At 40.3% G+C, this 16,771-nt stretch overlaps 1 protein-coding gene across 1 annotated transcript in view; it reads right to left on the bottom strand.

Annotated features, from left to right (window-relative positions):
* ZBTB44 (zinc finger and BTB domain containing 44) overlaps positions 1-16,771 on the bottom strand; it is a gene marked incomplete at its 3' end in the record, with an annotated part of 64,398 nt that overhangs the window by 8,566 nt on the left and 39,061 nt on the right. The window contains exon 3 of the mRNA XM_079708533.1: positions 13,033-14,105. Within this exon, the coding sequence (XP_079564659.1) occupies positions 13,033-14,050 (1,018 nt within the window). The 5' untranslated portion in view covers positions 14,051-14,105. The remainder of the gene's footprint in view (positions 1-13,032; positions 14,106-16,771) is intronic.

Genomic DNA, 16,771 nt, shown 5'->3' with positions numbered 1-16,771 from the left:
AGTGCTCTAAAAGCATGGGTCTGTTTCTGGGTTCTCTACTAGTTCCCTCTGCTTGTCTGTACTTGCATGAATGCCACACTTTAGTTACTGTAGCTTTATAATAAATCTTGATTTGAGGTGGATCAAATCCTCTCACCTTGTTCATTTGCTCCCTGAACATCTTGGCTATTCCTGGCCCTTCGCATTTTTTACATTTTAGAATCAACATGTTGAATATAAATGATAATAATCATTCCATTTCCCCCTTTCTATTAGTTTGGAAATTACAGTCTTTTCCTATTCACTTTACTGGTTGCTTTGGAAATTAGACACATACTTAACCAAGTCTAAAAACTTTTCCTTCCTCATGGACAACAGAAGGATCTTAGAACATTTTAACTTCATTTCCCAAACACACCCATTCTTCAATTTACAAATTATTGCCTGACGTTTTACTTCTTTGTTTTGATAAAGCCCCTACTCTTTCATATAAGCCATGTTTGTCCACATCTGTTCACGTTTACCTTTCTTTGCTCTTCATTCTCGTGTGTATTAAACCTTCCACCTGTGTTCACTTCACTTCTACCTATAGTCTATCCTTAAACTTTTTTGTGTGTGTGTGTGTGGTATGCAGGCCTCTTACTGTTGTGGCCTCTCCCGTTGCGGAGCACAGGCTCCGGACGCACAGGTCCAGCAGCCATGGCTCACGGGCCCAGCCGCTCTGCGGCATGTGGGATCCTCCCGGACCGGGGCACGAACCTGTGTCCCCTGCATCGGCAGGCGGACTCTCAACCACTGCGCCACCAGGGAAGCCCTAAACATTTCTTTAGTGATGATATACTGCTGAATTCTGTTTTTCTTTGAGAATGTCTTATCTCCATTCTTGAAAGATATTTTCACTGCGTGTAGACATCTGGATTGGTAGTTATTTCCTTCAGCATATTGAGGATATCATTTCACTGGTTTCTAATGTTATTTAAAAGTCAGATATTCTTCTGAAGGTAATCTGTCATTAATTTTTTTTCCCGGAATCTTCTCTATAATGTGTCTAGGTTCATGTTTCATCTTTTCCCAGTTTGGTATTTGCTGGCCTCTAATCTATGGACTGTTGTCTTTTGTAGATTCCGGAAAATTCTCAGCCATTCTCTCCTCTCCTTTTAGGACTTCCATCATACCTATGTTTGCACCATCCATAAACCTTACTCTCTTTTACACCTGCAGTCCCTACCATTGTCTGTGTGATGGTTAATTTATGTGTCAATGTACTGGGCTAAGGGGTGACCAGAGGGCTGGTAAAATATTATTTCTGGGTGTGTCTGTGAGGGTGTTTCCAGAGAGATTAGCATTTAAATGGGTAGACTTTGTAAGGAAGATCATCTTCACCAATTGCAGGTGGGTATCATCCAGTCTGGCGATGGCCTGAACAAAACAAAAAGGTGAAAGAGGGCAAATTTGCTCTCTGCATGAGCGGGGACATCCATCTTCTCCTGCTCTTGAACACCAGCACTTCTGGTTCTTGGGCCTTTGGACTCGGACTGGGATTTTGGACACTAACAGGCCAGCAGTTCCCAGGCCTTTGGATTTGGGCTGGAACTACACAACCGACCTTCCTGGCCTCCACCTGGCAGACAGCAGACTATGGCATTTCCAACCCTCCATCATCATGTGAGCGGATCCCTCCTAATAAACCGCCTTCTGTCTATCTATATATATCCTACTGGTTCTGTTTCTCTGGAGAACCCTAATAGTTTCTCTCTCTGTGCAGCACTCAGGTGATTTCTTCTAATTTATCTTCTGATTCACCAATTCTCTCTTCTGCTGAAATCCCATCTGCTGCCAAAATGTTTGATATCCATGTTTCCTGCGTGCTCTGGTTGTTCTGACAGTGGTTACTGCCCTTGAAAATGATTTGCAGGAGACTGATTTGCTAAGGGGAGGATGAATATACCCTCTTTCAGAAAAGCTTTCCGTTTGCCTCTGCTAGGTTCCTAGAGGGCAGGCCCCATCTAACCCACTTCACTGTTTGAGATTCGTTGGCCTACTCATGCAAGAAGCAAGCAGGATGTAAATCTGCAGGAGGCTGGTCTGTGCCCGCCACTTCTCAGGGATGCGTTTTCCCCCCTTTTCCCTTTTCATCTCTTAGTCGGCCCACTGCCAAGGCAGCTGTTTCCAGAGTCCCCTGGAGTCTGGAGGAAGGGGAGCAGGTTGAGTCCTAGTGTTTAATGCGTGGGGCAACTTCTTTAAGACTTCACAGCTTTCATATGCTCTGGGGCGACCTCTGTTTCCCTCACTCTTCGACTTGATGAACCAAAGCCCTCTTGTGTTTTGGCAAATGTCTTACGGAAAAACTGGCTTTAGTGCTCTGATATGTACTTACCTCTCTGCGTCAGACTCCCCCCTAAAATTAACCTGGCAGTTCCCTAACCATCTTTTCAAATACTTTAAAAAGGTGACTTAAAAAGATCACGTTGTTTTCAGTGGGAGGGTAGATCCAACCAGCCTCACCTGTTCTCATCAGGTACTAAAGCTGGCCAATGTCTTTACGGCGTGCGAATAAGCTGTGCTGCCCCAAGTGAACAAACGCGTCTCTGCGGCTGTGCAGTCCTTACGGCCAGCACTCTTCTGGTTGCGGTATTTTAATGAAAGCTAAAAGGTACTAACTGTAACAGTTGTACAACACCATATACATGTGAACATTTAATAAATATCATCTGTTAACAGATACATAGGATGAAACTTCCTCCCAGTGAAAATTTTGAATCCGATACTTCAGTTTTCCCCCTTGGAACACTTGAATTTGCTGACATTAGGAACCGAATACATTTTCTACTTAAGTAAAATTTTCCAAAAACCGAACCTAATCCCTTTTAAGGCATCCAAGCTTACTTTATTAAATAATTTGCACTAGAAAATTTGTGACAGTTGTATTTTGCCTTGACTTCTTAAATAAATAATACTAAATATAATTCTTTTCTTGTTTCTTGATGACTCACTGTAATCATCAAGAACACCAATTGTTATACTGTGTTCTAATACACTGATAGAGGTTTTTGAAAGGAGACAAGACCCTATGCGTTTACATTCATCCCCAACTGCACCTCTATTCCTCCTGTCCCCTCACCCCCATCTCGCCCTTACTGGTGTGTGTTTGGCATTTCTGTGCATGCCTTTTCTTTTTCTCATTCCCTTACTATCAAAAAACGTTTATGCTTCTCCCTTATGCCTATTTATCCAACTTATTCCTGATCCTTCTCATTTGTTTTTAAACCAGATGTGAGTTGGAGGACCAGATAATGTTGCATTTTGCTTAAGAAAGAGCTGTTCACTTGTCAGTATCTTCCCACTGTCACTTTTTTCCTTAAAGAGGGAACTAAACACTAACATTTCAATCTGTCCTAGGATTAAAAACCGGAAAAATCCCGGTATTTGGATCTGGTCACCATGGACACACATAAAAATCTACTTTATAGTATTCTGCAGTTCTTCAGAACGCAGGCAACATTAAAGCTTATAGGTAAAGACGTGCAAAAAAGGCCTGGAGGTGTGATTAGGGCAGGCCAGGAAGACTGATCTAACTGAAATTTGACCATGAAGTAAACTGTAATACTTTTAGGAGGGAGTGGGGTCATGGTGAGGTGGAAATGAAACCCACTGTGCTTTGGATTGGTTCTGGTGTTACCAGGAGTCTGCTTAAAAGGCTGGTCAAAAAGAACTAAAATGGAGAACAAGACATATCTAGCAGATGGTCCCTCTTAAATCTATTTCCATTCTAAAATATCTAAACCTTGGCCTCTAGATCCCTAATTTGATGGATAGTAAGCATGGAAAGTAAAACAAAGGGTACTCTCTTCTAGTCCATGGCACATTAAATGTGCCAAAAGCTAAAAATAAAAATAACACCAAGCTAAATTAAGAGTTAAAACGGACTTTTTTAGAAATCTATCCATACTGTGGACATTATAACACATAGTGTTATATCACTTATGTAACCATCAGCACAAATAAATCTTGTAAACTTTTTCCTGAGATGGTGGTTTCTGCCCATGACAGCACAAGTAACCATATTAATTTTATGGAATTTTAACTGAACTGATTTAATAGCAGGCTATACCAGCAATTTTACTTTGCTGAGGTGATAGTGATGTTTCTTAAATTATTAAAATGAAGTTTCCTTTCTAAACTATAGGGATTCTGGGACTTCCCTGGTGGTCCAGTGGGTAAGACTCTGCACTCCCAATGCAGGGGGCCCAGGTTCGATCCCTGGTCAGGGAACTGGATCCTGCATGCCGCAACTAAAAGAGCCTGCATGCTGCAACTAAAGATCCTGTGTGCTGCAACTAAGATCCAGCACGGCCAAATAAATAAATAAATAATAATTATTAAATAAATAAATAAATGATAGGGATTCTGCTCTCAGTGGTAATGAGGACTAAGAATTCTGAACAGAACCCTCTCTCTTATAAAACAGTAAGGCTGATTTATAGAGACAATGAGCTTTGTATGTTAAGGGCTATTTTATCAAGAGAGAAATCTACTCTCTTCCATCATTAAGGAGTGCTGTATGATAGCTTCTGTTCCATCAAACTGATTTCTGTTTTCGCTAACTATTGTTTAAGTACTTAAGACACTTGCAAAAACCCTTCTGGTGGTGAAAAATAATTACAGTGGTCCAGCCACTACTGAGCTTTTACCATGTTCCAGCCACAGTTCTATATGTTTTAAATACCTCATGTCATACTTGAGAAAGAGGAACTGGCCTGACACTGACATTTAGGAGTGGGCCTGGTATTCACAGCTAGGCCTGGTGTTTATTGTTGGACATAAAACAATCTTGCAGAACACCAGCATCAGACCCGATCACACTGGTCTCAAACACATAATTTTTTTTAATCACAGACAAAAACAAGATCACTGTGCAATCACAAAAATACCAAACCTCCCCTTTCTAGCTAATGGAAGTCCCTGTTGGCTTTAGGTTTACTTTGGTCTGCATTCCTAGATATTTGTTAAGATTCTCAGTCACAGAGTTATTTATGCTTTCCGACATCACCAGTCCCCGAGCAAACCCCACTTACTTGAATTGGATTGAACAAACAATCCTTTGTTCTTGCAGCTGTCCTGAAATCACGTAACACAAGCCCAAATCCTCTAATAAGTCCTTTCTAACACCCTCTTACTGAGAAGCCCAAAAGACCCCATGGTGTGTGATCTCCCACACTTCAAATGGGTACTGAACTCAACTTGTTTAACCAGGTATGCTCCTGGTGGCCTCTGGCCACATTGGCAGAAATGAAGGGCTCATCGAGATTTGGCTGAAGGTCTTACTGGCTTGCACTGGGAACCTCGACAACAGAGTGCATATCTAAAAGTCCTTCTGAGGTGCAACCTGCCTTTGGCTGGGAGGTAAGTTCATGCTCAAGTGAGCTCAAATATTTCACTGAAGCCTTTCAGTGTTGGGCTTATTTTGCTTTCCTAGAAAAAGGTCTTTGGGGAATATTTTGTTTATCCAGTTGGACTTGTCATTGTTCCCTGACGAAACTGTTTTCTGGCCTTCTAACACCTGCTCCTATGATCTATCTATCTAGTGTTGACTCTTGTCTACAAGAGAAATACACTGTAATGAGAGGATGGACAGAGACCCGATTAGTCCATCTGAACTGGCCCTGGAGGCTGAGTTCAGAAGATCTCCGACTGGCAAAAACATTTCAAAACTTTACAAGGTATGACATATGAGCCTTGAAAATATAATGGAAAGTGATAGAAGTCAGTCAGAAAAGACTACATATTGCATACTCCCATTTATACGAAATATCCAGAACAGGCAAATCTATACAGACAGTGTATTAGTAGTTGCCTAGGGATAGGGGTAAGACTAGAAGAGAGGCATTGTTAAGGGGTACAGGGTTTCTTTTCGGGGAGATAATTACACAACTCTGTGAATATACTAAAAACCACTATAGTATACACTTTAAGTGGGCGAATTTTACGATATGTAAGTTGTATTTCAATAAAGATGTTTAAAAAAACCTTATTAGGACTTGACTTCAATTTTGCCTTTGTGTGAACTGCTTTGCTTAGTTTCAAATGCCCAGAACCAGGAGGGTTTCATCTGGTCCCTGGCCTCTGCAACTGGAAATAAAAAGTTACACAAGCATTATTCTTTTTTTTTTTTTTTTTGCGTTATGTGGGCCTCTCACTGTTGTGGCCTCTCCCGTTGCGGAGCACAGGCTCCGGACGCACAGGCCCAGCGGCCATGGCTCACGGGCCCAGCCGCTCCGCGGCATGTGGGATCTTCCCAGACCGGGGCACGAACCCGTGTCCCCTGCATCGGCAGGCGGACTCTCAACCACTGCGCCACCAGGGAAGCCCACAAGCATTATTCTTATGGACCACTGCAGTTCTCATGAGTCATCTCAATCTGAAACTGCATCTCTTCCAGGCCAAACATCTGTTTCCTTCATGTTTTCTCCGTAATCCTAACACGTTACACTTATCTCTCAATTGACTCAATTTCACCAAGGACAATTTGGAATTGGAATTAGCCATTTTGCAGGGAGCTTCCGACATGAACAAGATTGTCCATCTGAGATACATCAATATTGTACCAACACTGGGGCGGGGATTTCAAGAGCTACCCCCATGGGTATTTCCAGTGTATGGCCTTCCTGGCAATGACACAACATTGGTAAGACAAAGATAGGAACCAAGCATTGACGTACATCTTTAAACACCTCTAAATGAGCTATGAGTTTGTTTGATGATTCTTTATTTTTAGGGTGGATTGAGACGTCCTCATGCTAAAGAGCTATGCTGTAACGGCAAAAGAAAAATTAATAGATTCTGTATTTCTGACTGGGGAAATCCCAACTATTCTCAAGTAACAGGACCACACATTACACTGATGTTGCTCTGAAAGAACTCTATAAGCTGATCTTTTACTCAGACTCTCTGCTGTCCCCATCATCCACAAACTTCAAGAGAGAAATAAAGAGAACACATGAGATCCTAAAACTATACTTATCAAAGCACTTAAAAACCCTCTTAACTTCCACAGTCTTAAGTACTGCCAAGAGCCTTGATAGCAATAAGACAAATCATCTCTACAACCCACAAGTCGACTCTTTATGAGTTAACAGTAGGCTGCCTTTTTCAAGTGGGAATTTTGGTTTAAATCTTAGGTTCTACACGATTACCAACTGATACTACAATGATACCCCAGGTTTATCACAAACAGAGAAGAGCTTATGAATGATTTAAAATCTGGAGTTTTGGTTTTCTGGAAAAGATGCCGCCAGAGAAAACTCTCCATTGATTATCAATAGAAAGGAACTGATCAGATATTGTTAACAACTGATTCAGTGGTAACAGTTTGAGGTGGCATTCATTGGATTCATGTTTCCCAACTTAAAAGACATGTATCACACCCTTCCAACTCCTGTGCATCCATTCCTTCTAAGGGATTCTCCAGAAGATACTGACTTCAAAAGTGGACAGTTCCTACCCAAGATGACAAAATCAGATTAATTTTCTGATTCTTCAGTACTCTTTACTAATTTTTTTTTTGTTGCTGTACGTGGGCCTCTCACTGTTGTGGCGTCTCCTGTTGCGGAGCACAGGCTCCGGACGCGCAGGCTCAGCGGCCATGGCTTACGGGCCCAGCCGCTCCGCGGCATGTGGGATCTTCCCAGACCGGGGCACGAACGCACGTCCCCTGCATCGGCAGGCGGACTCTCAACCACTGCGCCACCAGGGAAGCCCAGTACTCTTTACTATTAATCTTGCCTATTAAAACCAATACGATCTTTCATCTTCATCCTATTGTTTTTGAACTCCTAAGATCTCCTTCTGCCACTTAAGGAAAAACAAAACTCTTGTACTTTCCCCCCCACCCCAGACCATAGTTACTAATCTGAATTTAACAGATTGCTGGATCCTCCATCTGACCCTGCTGACAAAAACTTAGTAACTGTTCTTTTAAGCACTACAGAAGGTAGATTCCCTTTTAGAGGGAATATTTTATCATATCCCAGGCTTCCGCCATAGAAAAATGGACCCTGACCTCAAATTAACATGTTTCTGCTGAAGTCATTACAATCCTAACAGCAAGACCTATTCAGTCAGAAAGACACTAATCCTGGGACCATCCTGATTACGATAGCCAGTTTGTTCTCTTCAGAGACACTTGAGCCTGGCTTGAAGGAACTATTTAACTCCACTTAAGGAATCTGTCCATTTTAAGGGACCAAAACTGGCTCACTCTTGCTGTAATGAATGATACTTACATTTCCAATACGCCCACTACTAGGATACTACTTCTATGTTGGACATAGGGTTTACACATGCCCGCTGCACACTAACTCATTCTGTATATTTAAGTAACTGTTTGGGATTTTCAGGTATTAAAACCACCACCCCAACTTGTTCAACTACAGGTGTGTTCCTGGTGGTCTTGCTGGAGAGCACTGACATACTTAATAGATAGGTAATACTACCATTACTTTATGGTTATGGAAACCTGGTGAGGTTCAGTGACTTGTTCAAAGTCACACATCTAGTAAGTGGCAGAAACTGGTAGCAGACTCCAAACCTGACTGACTTCAAGTCCTGAACTTTTAATCATTACGCTATACTGCATATATGCTCAGTGTCGCAAATTCTTCCATCATTCTAACTGCTCACCTCAACAAGTTTATTCACTATTCATACACAAACTGTCAAATTTCTCAACATCTTAACTGACCCTCATAATAGTCACTTCTCTTTTAACGGCAGATTTTAGAGTCTAGAAAAAAACCCTGAATTTCTTTGTTAGCCTAGTAGACTGTGGATTATCTAAAACTATTTTATCTTTGGTGTATACAGATAATCGAATACTTCAAGACAAATAATGAAGCCCTATCATGAAGTCCTTCTCACTTAAACAAATTTTCCTTAAACCACACCAGATATAGATGGCCAGCTTTTTGAGAAACAAGACCCAATCTAAACTTAGCAATTGTTTCTCTCTTAAATTTGCTGTACTTATTGTATTTATTGGGAGTGTCAGATTTTATAACTTTTTGCTGGGCAACTGGCAATAAAAAGAACAGGTAAAATCTTATTTGACTTAATTTCATGAGTAATTAAATTATTATTTTAGAATTTCATAATGAGTATATTCAGTATTATACTCTCAGTCTCTAGAATGACAAACTACCTGCTATATATCATCTTTAATAAGTTAGTAAAATTAAGTACTCTTATGAAGTATTCTTATGGAATATGGATAAAAAGTACCACACACATCTTCCTCTTCTCCCTCCTACAATTTTCACTGCCTAGTATACTTTAGGAATTTAACTTTTTTCTGTAAGGCTTTATTTTAGCGTACAGATTTGGAGTTAAGATAGGTTAGTTGAGAGTGATTAGTACATTTGCTATGAAGAAATGGGAAAAAAACCTAATTTGGATTATCTGATTATATGATATTCAGATCAGAGTTCTTTGTATGTCTGCTTTGTAACAGATCCTACATTTGTAATAATATATATTGGAAAGGAAGTATTCTTATAAAACTGAAAGGCTTATTCTACTTATGCTCCTAACTTCTCTATTTAATCATGTTAATAATATAATAAAGGCAAAATGTGAACTGATTAGATATACTTGAGAGTGGTAAAATAAGGCTATTTCACGTATCTAATAAGGCTATTTCACATATCTAGTTAGCAAGATACTCAGTTAGATTAATATTTGGCTTCTAAGTTCTCAGATAAATAATTAAAATAGTAATTACTTATTAGTTCATTATTCAGAAGGTACCAAGGTGTTTTCAAGATTCAACATGTTAGTAATTTAACAAAAACTTGGTCACATTGTCAAATAGCTAGGATCTCCTGCCATCAAATATATTACTGAGTGTGTGGTCACTTGAAAAGCACAAGTATCTTGACCCAAATTTCGGAATATTATCTTTAGTAGGTATATGAGTAGAATTGTGTCCGCCCCCCGCCCCCCGCCCAAGACATACTCAAGTCCTAACCCCTAGTGCCTGTAAATATAGCCCTATTTGGAAATATGGTCTCTGCAGATGTATCAAGTTAGATGAGGTCATACTGGAGTAGAGTGGGCCATAATCCAATGACTGGTGTCCTTAGGAGGGAGATTTGGTGCTGAAGCCAGAGACAGAGGGAAGGCCCCATAAAGATGGAAGCAGAAATTGGAGAGATGCAGCTACATGTTGAGGACTGTCAAGGAATGTTAGTAACTGTCAGAAGCTAGGAAGAAGGAAGGGATCCTTCCCTACAACCTTCCCCGCCAACACCATCATTTCAGACTTTTAGCCTTCTGAACTGTGAGGAAATAAACTTCTCTTGTTTTAAATCACCCAGTGTGTGGCAGCTGCTGTGACAGCCCTGGGAAACTCATATGGTGGATCAAAATCCAAGGAATTAACAAAGGTAAGGGGCCCTCCTGGTTCTCCAATCTTTTGGAGAAATCCTCTTTATTGATCTTTGTTGGCTTTTCTTCTCTCCCTGAACATAGATACTTCTCAAGGATCAGTTCCTTGGCTTTGGCTCTTACACACATTTTCCTGTTGAGAGTCAATCTGTCACTGCTAAAAGTCCTAAACTGGTAATCTCCAGTCTTGATCTCACCCACCCTGCCTTTCAACGGCTCTGTGGCATGTTGCCTGGTCATCACCCAAGCATGGTTCACACGGAACCTTGCTGACTTACTCTTAAAACTGGGCTCCCACCTCCTCCCAATGATTTTCATAGTAGTTATGGCATCTAATAGATTCCTATCGAGCGTACGATTACCATTACTTTTTGTACCATTAAGAAAGAAAAAGTAACTGTAAAGATTATTAATTGCAAAACATATCTGAATTTAGAGATAATAAAATATGAAAAACTGTGACTTATAATCAATGAATATAATGTTATCAGTATTTTCCTAGTCATCCAGGTACCCTGACCCTCTTATTCCCTCAAACCACATATTCAACATCATCAGGTAGTAATGATTCTTCCTTTACAAAGTCTCTTAATATTCATATTCTTTATAGTATTATGCTAAGCATCTTCATTCATACAAAGACAACTGTACTGTAACTGGTTTTTGGACTGTCTCTCCCCAGCCAACCCCTTATGAATTTGACCAATATCAAATTCATTTTCCTAAAATATCTGTAAATGTTTTATTTTTCATTCACTTAAGGTAGACTCCTTATTACCACTAGGATAAAACCCAAGCTTGCTTGGCCAAGCTGTGGTAGACACTGCTAGTTGCATACAATATCCATTCTCCTGTAATTTTGTGAGGCAGTTACATACCCAATTAATATACATGTATTCCCAAATTCCCTTGCAGCTAGGAAAGATGACGTGACATAAACTGGCAGAAGTTTTTTGGGGACTTCTACGAACATTTTCCATACAAGAGTTACCCCTTTCTAGAATATGAGGCTAAAGATGAAGCAAAAATCTTATACCCATGAAGCAATACATATATGGATGACAAACTAAGGATGGTGGATTATAAAAATATAAGGGGCCTAGGTCACTGTAGAGCCACTCTACCAGTCCTGGACTTCCTATTTCTGAATATTTTATGCAATAATAATAAAATCCCATTTGGTTTAAGCCATTTTGAAGGGATTCTGTTATATGCAGTTGAATGCACTCCTAGCTGAAACTAGTGTTCAAGGCTTTTCACAACATGTTCTCAACTGCTCATTTTTCTTATTTCCCATTATTTTCTATACTTGTAGGTTTCCATGCTTTATTCACATCATTGTGCATTGAATTCACTGCTTTATCAAATATGCAATGTTCTTCTACACCTCTGTGCTTTTATACATTTTCAAAGAAATGTCATTCCCTCACCTGGGCAAACTCCTACTTATTACGTAAGATCCAGCTCAAATACACAGTGTTAACTTGCTCTTTCCTTAGTGAACCTGTAACACATTGTTCCTACCTCTAGTCTAGTGCTGATTGTTGATTTACTCATCTGCTTCCCCAATTAGACTATTAACTCCTCAGACGCAGGCACTATACGTCTTTTTCATCATATATCCCCAAGTTTGGCACATGGTTAAGTTTTCAATAAATATTTTAATAAAGAATAAAACACTAACTGGATTTTTTAAACTGGTATTTTTTGCATTGAAAGTAATTCACAAATCACAGATATATGAACTGTGCCATCATATATGTGTCCCATCAGACACTTTTTATCTAATAAGCACTTAAAAAATGCTTGACTTAGGGACTTCCTTAGTGGCGCAGTGTATAAGAATCCGCCTGCCAATGCAGGGGACACGGGTTCGATCCCTGGTCTGGGAAGATCCCACATGCCGCGGAGCAACTAAGCCCGTGCACCACAACTACTGAACCTGCTCTCTAGAGCCCGTGAGCCACAACTACTGAGCCTGCGCTCCAGAGCCTGCGAGCCACAGCTACTGAAGCCCGCATGCCTAGAGCCCGTGCTCTGCAACAAGAGAAGCCACTGCAATGAGAAGCCCATGCACCGCAACGAAGAGTAGCCCCTGCTCGCCGCAACCAGAGAAAGCCCGTGCGCAGCAACAAAGACCCAATGCAGGGACTTCCCTGGTGGTGCAGTGGTTAAGAATCCGCCTACCAATGCAGGGGACACGGGTTCAAGCCCCGGTCCGGGAAGATCCAACATGCCACGGAGCAACTAAGCCTGTGCACCACAACTACAGAGCCTGCGCTCTAGAGCCCGTGAGCCACAACTACTGAGCCTGTGTGCCACAACTACTGAAGCCCGAGCGCCTAGATCCCACGCTCCGCAACAAGAGAAGCCACTGCAATGAGAAGCCTGCGCACCACAACGAAGAGTAGCCCCCTCTCGCCGGAACTAGAGAAAGCCAGCATGCAGCAACGAAGACCCAATGCAGCCAAAAATAAATAAATAAATTTATTAAAAAAAAAAAAAAGAAAGACCCAACGCAGGGAAAAAAAAGAAAATTAAATTAAATCTTTTAAAAAAAGAAAAGCTAGACTTGACTTCACAGCATTATGGAAAACACAGAAGACACTATACCTAAAGAGGAAGACTGCGGACTAATCAGAAGGTCCTCTTGGACTTGTTCACTTCCTGGCACTGTCTGCTGATCACTCAGTGAACTCTGAGATGCACTGACAGGCTGGGATACTTCCTCATGGACCTCCTCATCACTTAACCTTTCTACTTTGACCCGGACATCTTCCTCGGCACCCAGAGGTAAGGTAGTTTTTGTGCTCTCACAAGTCACATAATCAGCCATTCTTCTACCTGTCTCAGATGGGCCAGGTAATTCTAAAGTCCGGGTATTTTCTGCTTGCTTAAGCTTATCAGGCTGAATCCTTCGATCAATTCCAAAAGGAAAAGTCCAGGGAAAAGCTAGAGAAGAGTCAACTGGTTGATTTCTATTTTCTGAGTAGGAAGCTGAAGAATTCAATACCTGTGGAGAACTTGTTTGTGTGCTACACTTTACAGGACTTTCAGGAGACATAACAATGTAGCTTTTGCGCTTTCTCCTCGACTCACGGCAAACAGGAATGGTTCTTTCTACCACACTGCACTCTGAAGACACTGGAGAAATGCTTCCATCTCGAGACGTAAAATTGCAGTTAGAGTTATTTTCTTGTCCAGCATCTAGACCCTTTTCTGGTTGGCTGTTGGGTGTATTCCATAAAATGCTTGATTTCATGAACTCTGAGCAGGTGCTAGCAACACTGAACATTTGCATATAGCTGGCTGCAGCTAGAACATCAATGATATTTTCTGTGTTAATTGACAGAGTGGCTGTGTAAGCATATTCTAAAAGGGGTATAAAGCCAGTCACTGTAACATGATGCAAATCCAACACATTCTTGTTCTCATCCTCTGCTTGGCCTACAAGTTTGGTGCGAAAGAAATCACTGCAAGCTGCTAGTACCACCTTATGTGCCCGGAAGATTTTGTCCTGGACACGAATAGTGATATCACAAAAATGTCCATCATTTCGAAGCATATTTAGCTTTCCAAGCATTTCCTGGCTGTGGGAAGAGGAGCTATGAGTAAATGTTTTCACACCCATCTTTTCCTTCCTCTTCTACCGATGCTCTTCAAGGATGCAAATGAATCAGAATGTCCTAAAAGATACATAAGATAAGCATTAATTGATGGTTTAGTAGCTGAAATAAAAGGTGATTTAGATCGTTTTCATGAGGCCACCATGCTAAATCAACAAGCTGAAAGACTGTAGTGAGAAAGTTAGTTCAAGGTAAGAAATATATTAAAATACATTCTCTATATCTGTCCCCTAAAGTGTCCTATCAGTGGAGTCTGTGAGCTACTATCACACTTAATGAGCTGCATAGTTTTAAATAATAATAGTTTGCAAATAATGACAATTATAGAATACTATTTTCCAGATATAGTTCTAAATGCTTCACATTCGATAATTTGATTGTCATAATGTCTCTACCAGTAGGTACATTTTATCCCCATTTAACAGAAAAAGGTTAACTACCTTGCTGAAGTCAGGAAGTTATTAAGTGGCAGACCCAGGGTTCAAATCCAGTCAGGCTGGCTCCAGAACCTACACTCTTAACCTCAATGCTTTATCCTGCCTCTTTTAGGATATAAAGCGAGTAAATACAAGTGACCAAGAGTCTAAGTTTTATGACGTGATAGGTCTGCCTTCTTTCTTTAACAATTCCTCCAAGGCTGTTATAAGGACTAAATGAGACAATACACGCCACACATGCTGAGCACAGTATTTGGCACGTTGTGAGCACTCAATGAAAGCAGCTGCTGCTATCGTGTTAGATTACGAACACGGTAAAAGCACCTTTCTCAAAGAAAATTTATAAAACAAATAATGTTTAGTAATCAACTGATTGGATTTTCCCTTAAAAAAAAAAAGTTGGTTTGCCTGTATCACATTTTACATTTATTCATTAAAAATGCAAAAAACTGACATTCTTACATAACTTCTAATTCTGCAAATCTAATAATACTTTTAAATAATAGTTTTTACAGTACTTTCCCCCTAAACTCTTTTTACATCCTCTATGTGAAAGTCACGGAGGCTTGTACTAGCCCCTTGATAAAGATAAGAAAACACTAATGCTCAGAGAAGTTAAATGGCTAACAAATGACAACCAAAGCTAAGATCTGGGTCTTTTGACTGTTAGATTGCTTTTCCAATACAAGAACACATAGCTATGTACATCAATTATTTTATCTAAGACAAATAACTTTTCTTTTTTTTTTAAAAAAAAGTAGTAAAATAAATGCAAAACAAATTTGGGGAAACACTTTTTGTAAATCATCTCTAGATAAAGAAGATTTCAAATGCCTCAAAAATATAGCCACTAGTTAAAAATAATGTTGAAGATGATGAATATTTAATTGACCTGGAAAAATGTGTGGTTCTGAGTATTAAACGAATGCACAATTACTGAATACAGTGAACACTCAATAGTGGTCATTATTATGTATTTAGAGAAAAATGTGATGAGAGTATATTGACGATAATCATCTTTGTGAAATATATAACATATGTTTATATTTGTACACACACACACACAGAACAAGAGAACATGAGGTCTTAACTAGAGATTCATGGATTCACTAAGGATGCCATGATCCTTCTGAAATTGCACACAGAAGAATGTGTGTATTGATGGTAGCTTTCATCATATTCAAGGGAATCACTGGTAGACTATGGGTGTTTATTCTCTTCTTTTTGCACATTAAACAATTTTTTTCTTTTAAAAAGCACCATACTGTTGCAAAACCCTAGGGTTTCAGTTCCTCTTGGTTTGAACCCCAAAGTCATGCAGAGTAGGTCTACTTCTTCTTTCCCCTTGAAAAAGCTTTCAAAAACTGAAGATGGCAATCACATTCCATTCTTTCCTAAGGTTCTATTCTTTAAGCTAAACATCCCTTGTCCCTTTAAGTTCTCCTTAAAATTTGATGAACATCATTGCTATGCTCTCAACAATCTCCATTTCCCATATTCCTTTAAGACTGGTTCTCAGAATTGTACACAATATGACAGGTATGGCAGGATTATAACTTGAGCATAACTTTACTATTTTTACCTCCCTTGTCTGGGTACAAATATTAGTAAGACTAAACCTGGTATTCTGACAGTCAAATCATACTACTGACTGATTTTGTTTATACTATTGAAAACTTAATTCAATAATTGACTGATTAGATGTGAGGAACTTTATTATGTAAAGAGAGGAACACAATTAAAAATAAAACATTGTCCTTGACCTCATTAAGTTTACAGTCTTGGTCTTCCCTGGTGGCACAGTGGTTAAGAATCTGCCTGCCAATGCAGGGGACATGGGTTTGAGCCCTGGTCCGGGAAGATCCCACATGCCACAGAGCAACTAAGCCCACGCGCCACAACTACTGAGCCTGAGCTCTAGAGCCCGCAAGCCCCAACTACTGAGCCCGTGTGCCCCAACTACTGAGCCCGCGTGCCACAACTACTGAAGCCCGCGCGCCTAGAGCCCATGCTCCGCAACAAGAGAAGCCACCACAGTGTGAAGCCCCCGCTCACTGCAACTAGAGAAAGCCCACGTGCAGCAACGAAGACCCAATGCAGCCAAAAAAAACACAGAAAACTTGCAGTCTTTATGAAGACAACGCATGTACCTAATTAAAACAACACAGCTAGTGCTATGTGAAAGCAAACAAAGAAAAATTTAATTCTGAATGTGCAGGGCAGGAGAGGCACCATGGAGGGCAGGGCGTAATGAAAGTAGAACTCTGCTGGGTGATAAAGCAGATAGGA

This window comes from Hyperoodon ampullatus, assembly GCF_949752795.1.
Source record: "Hyperoodon ampullatus genome assembly, chromosome: 7".
Lineage (NCBI taxonomy): Eukaryota > Metazoa > Chordata > Mammalia > Artiodactyla > Ziphiidae > Hyperoodon > Hyperoodon ampullatus.
Note: the sequence above shows the minus strand (reverse complement) of the source record. Positions and strands in the feature narration are given on the sequence as shown.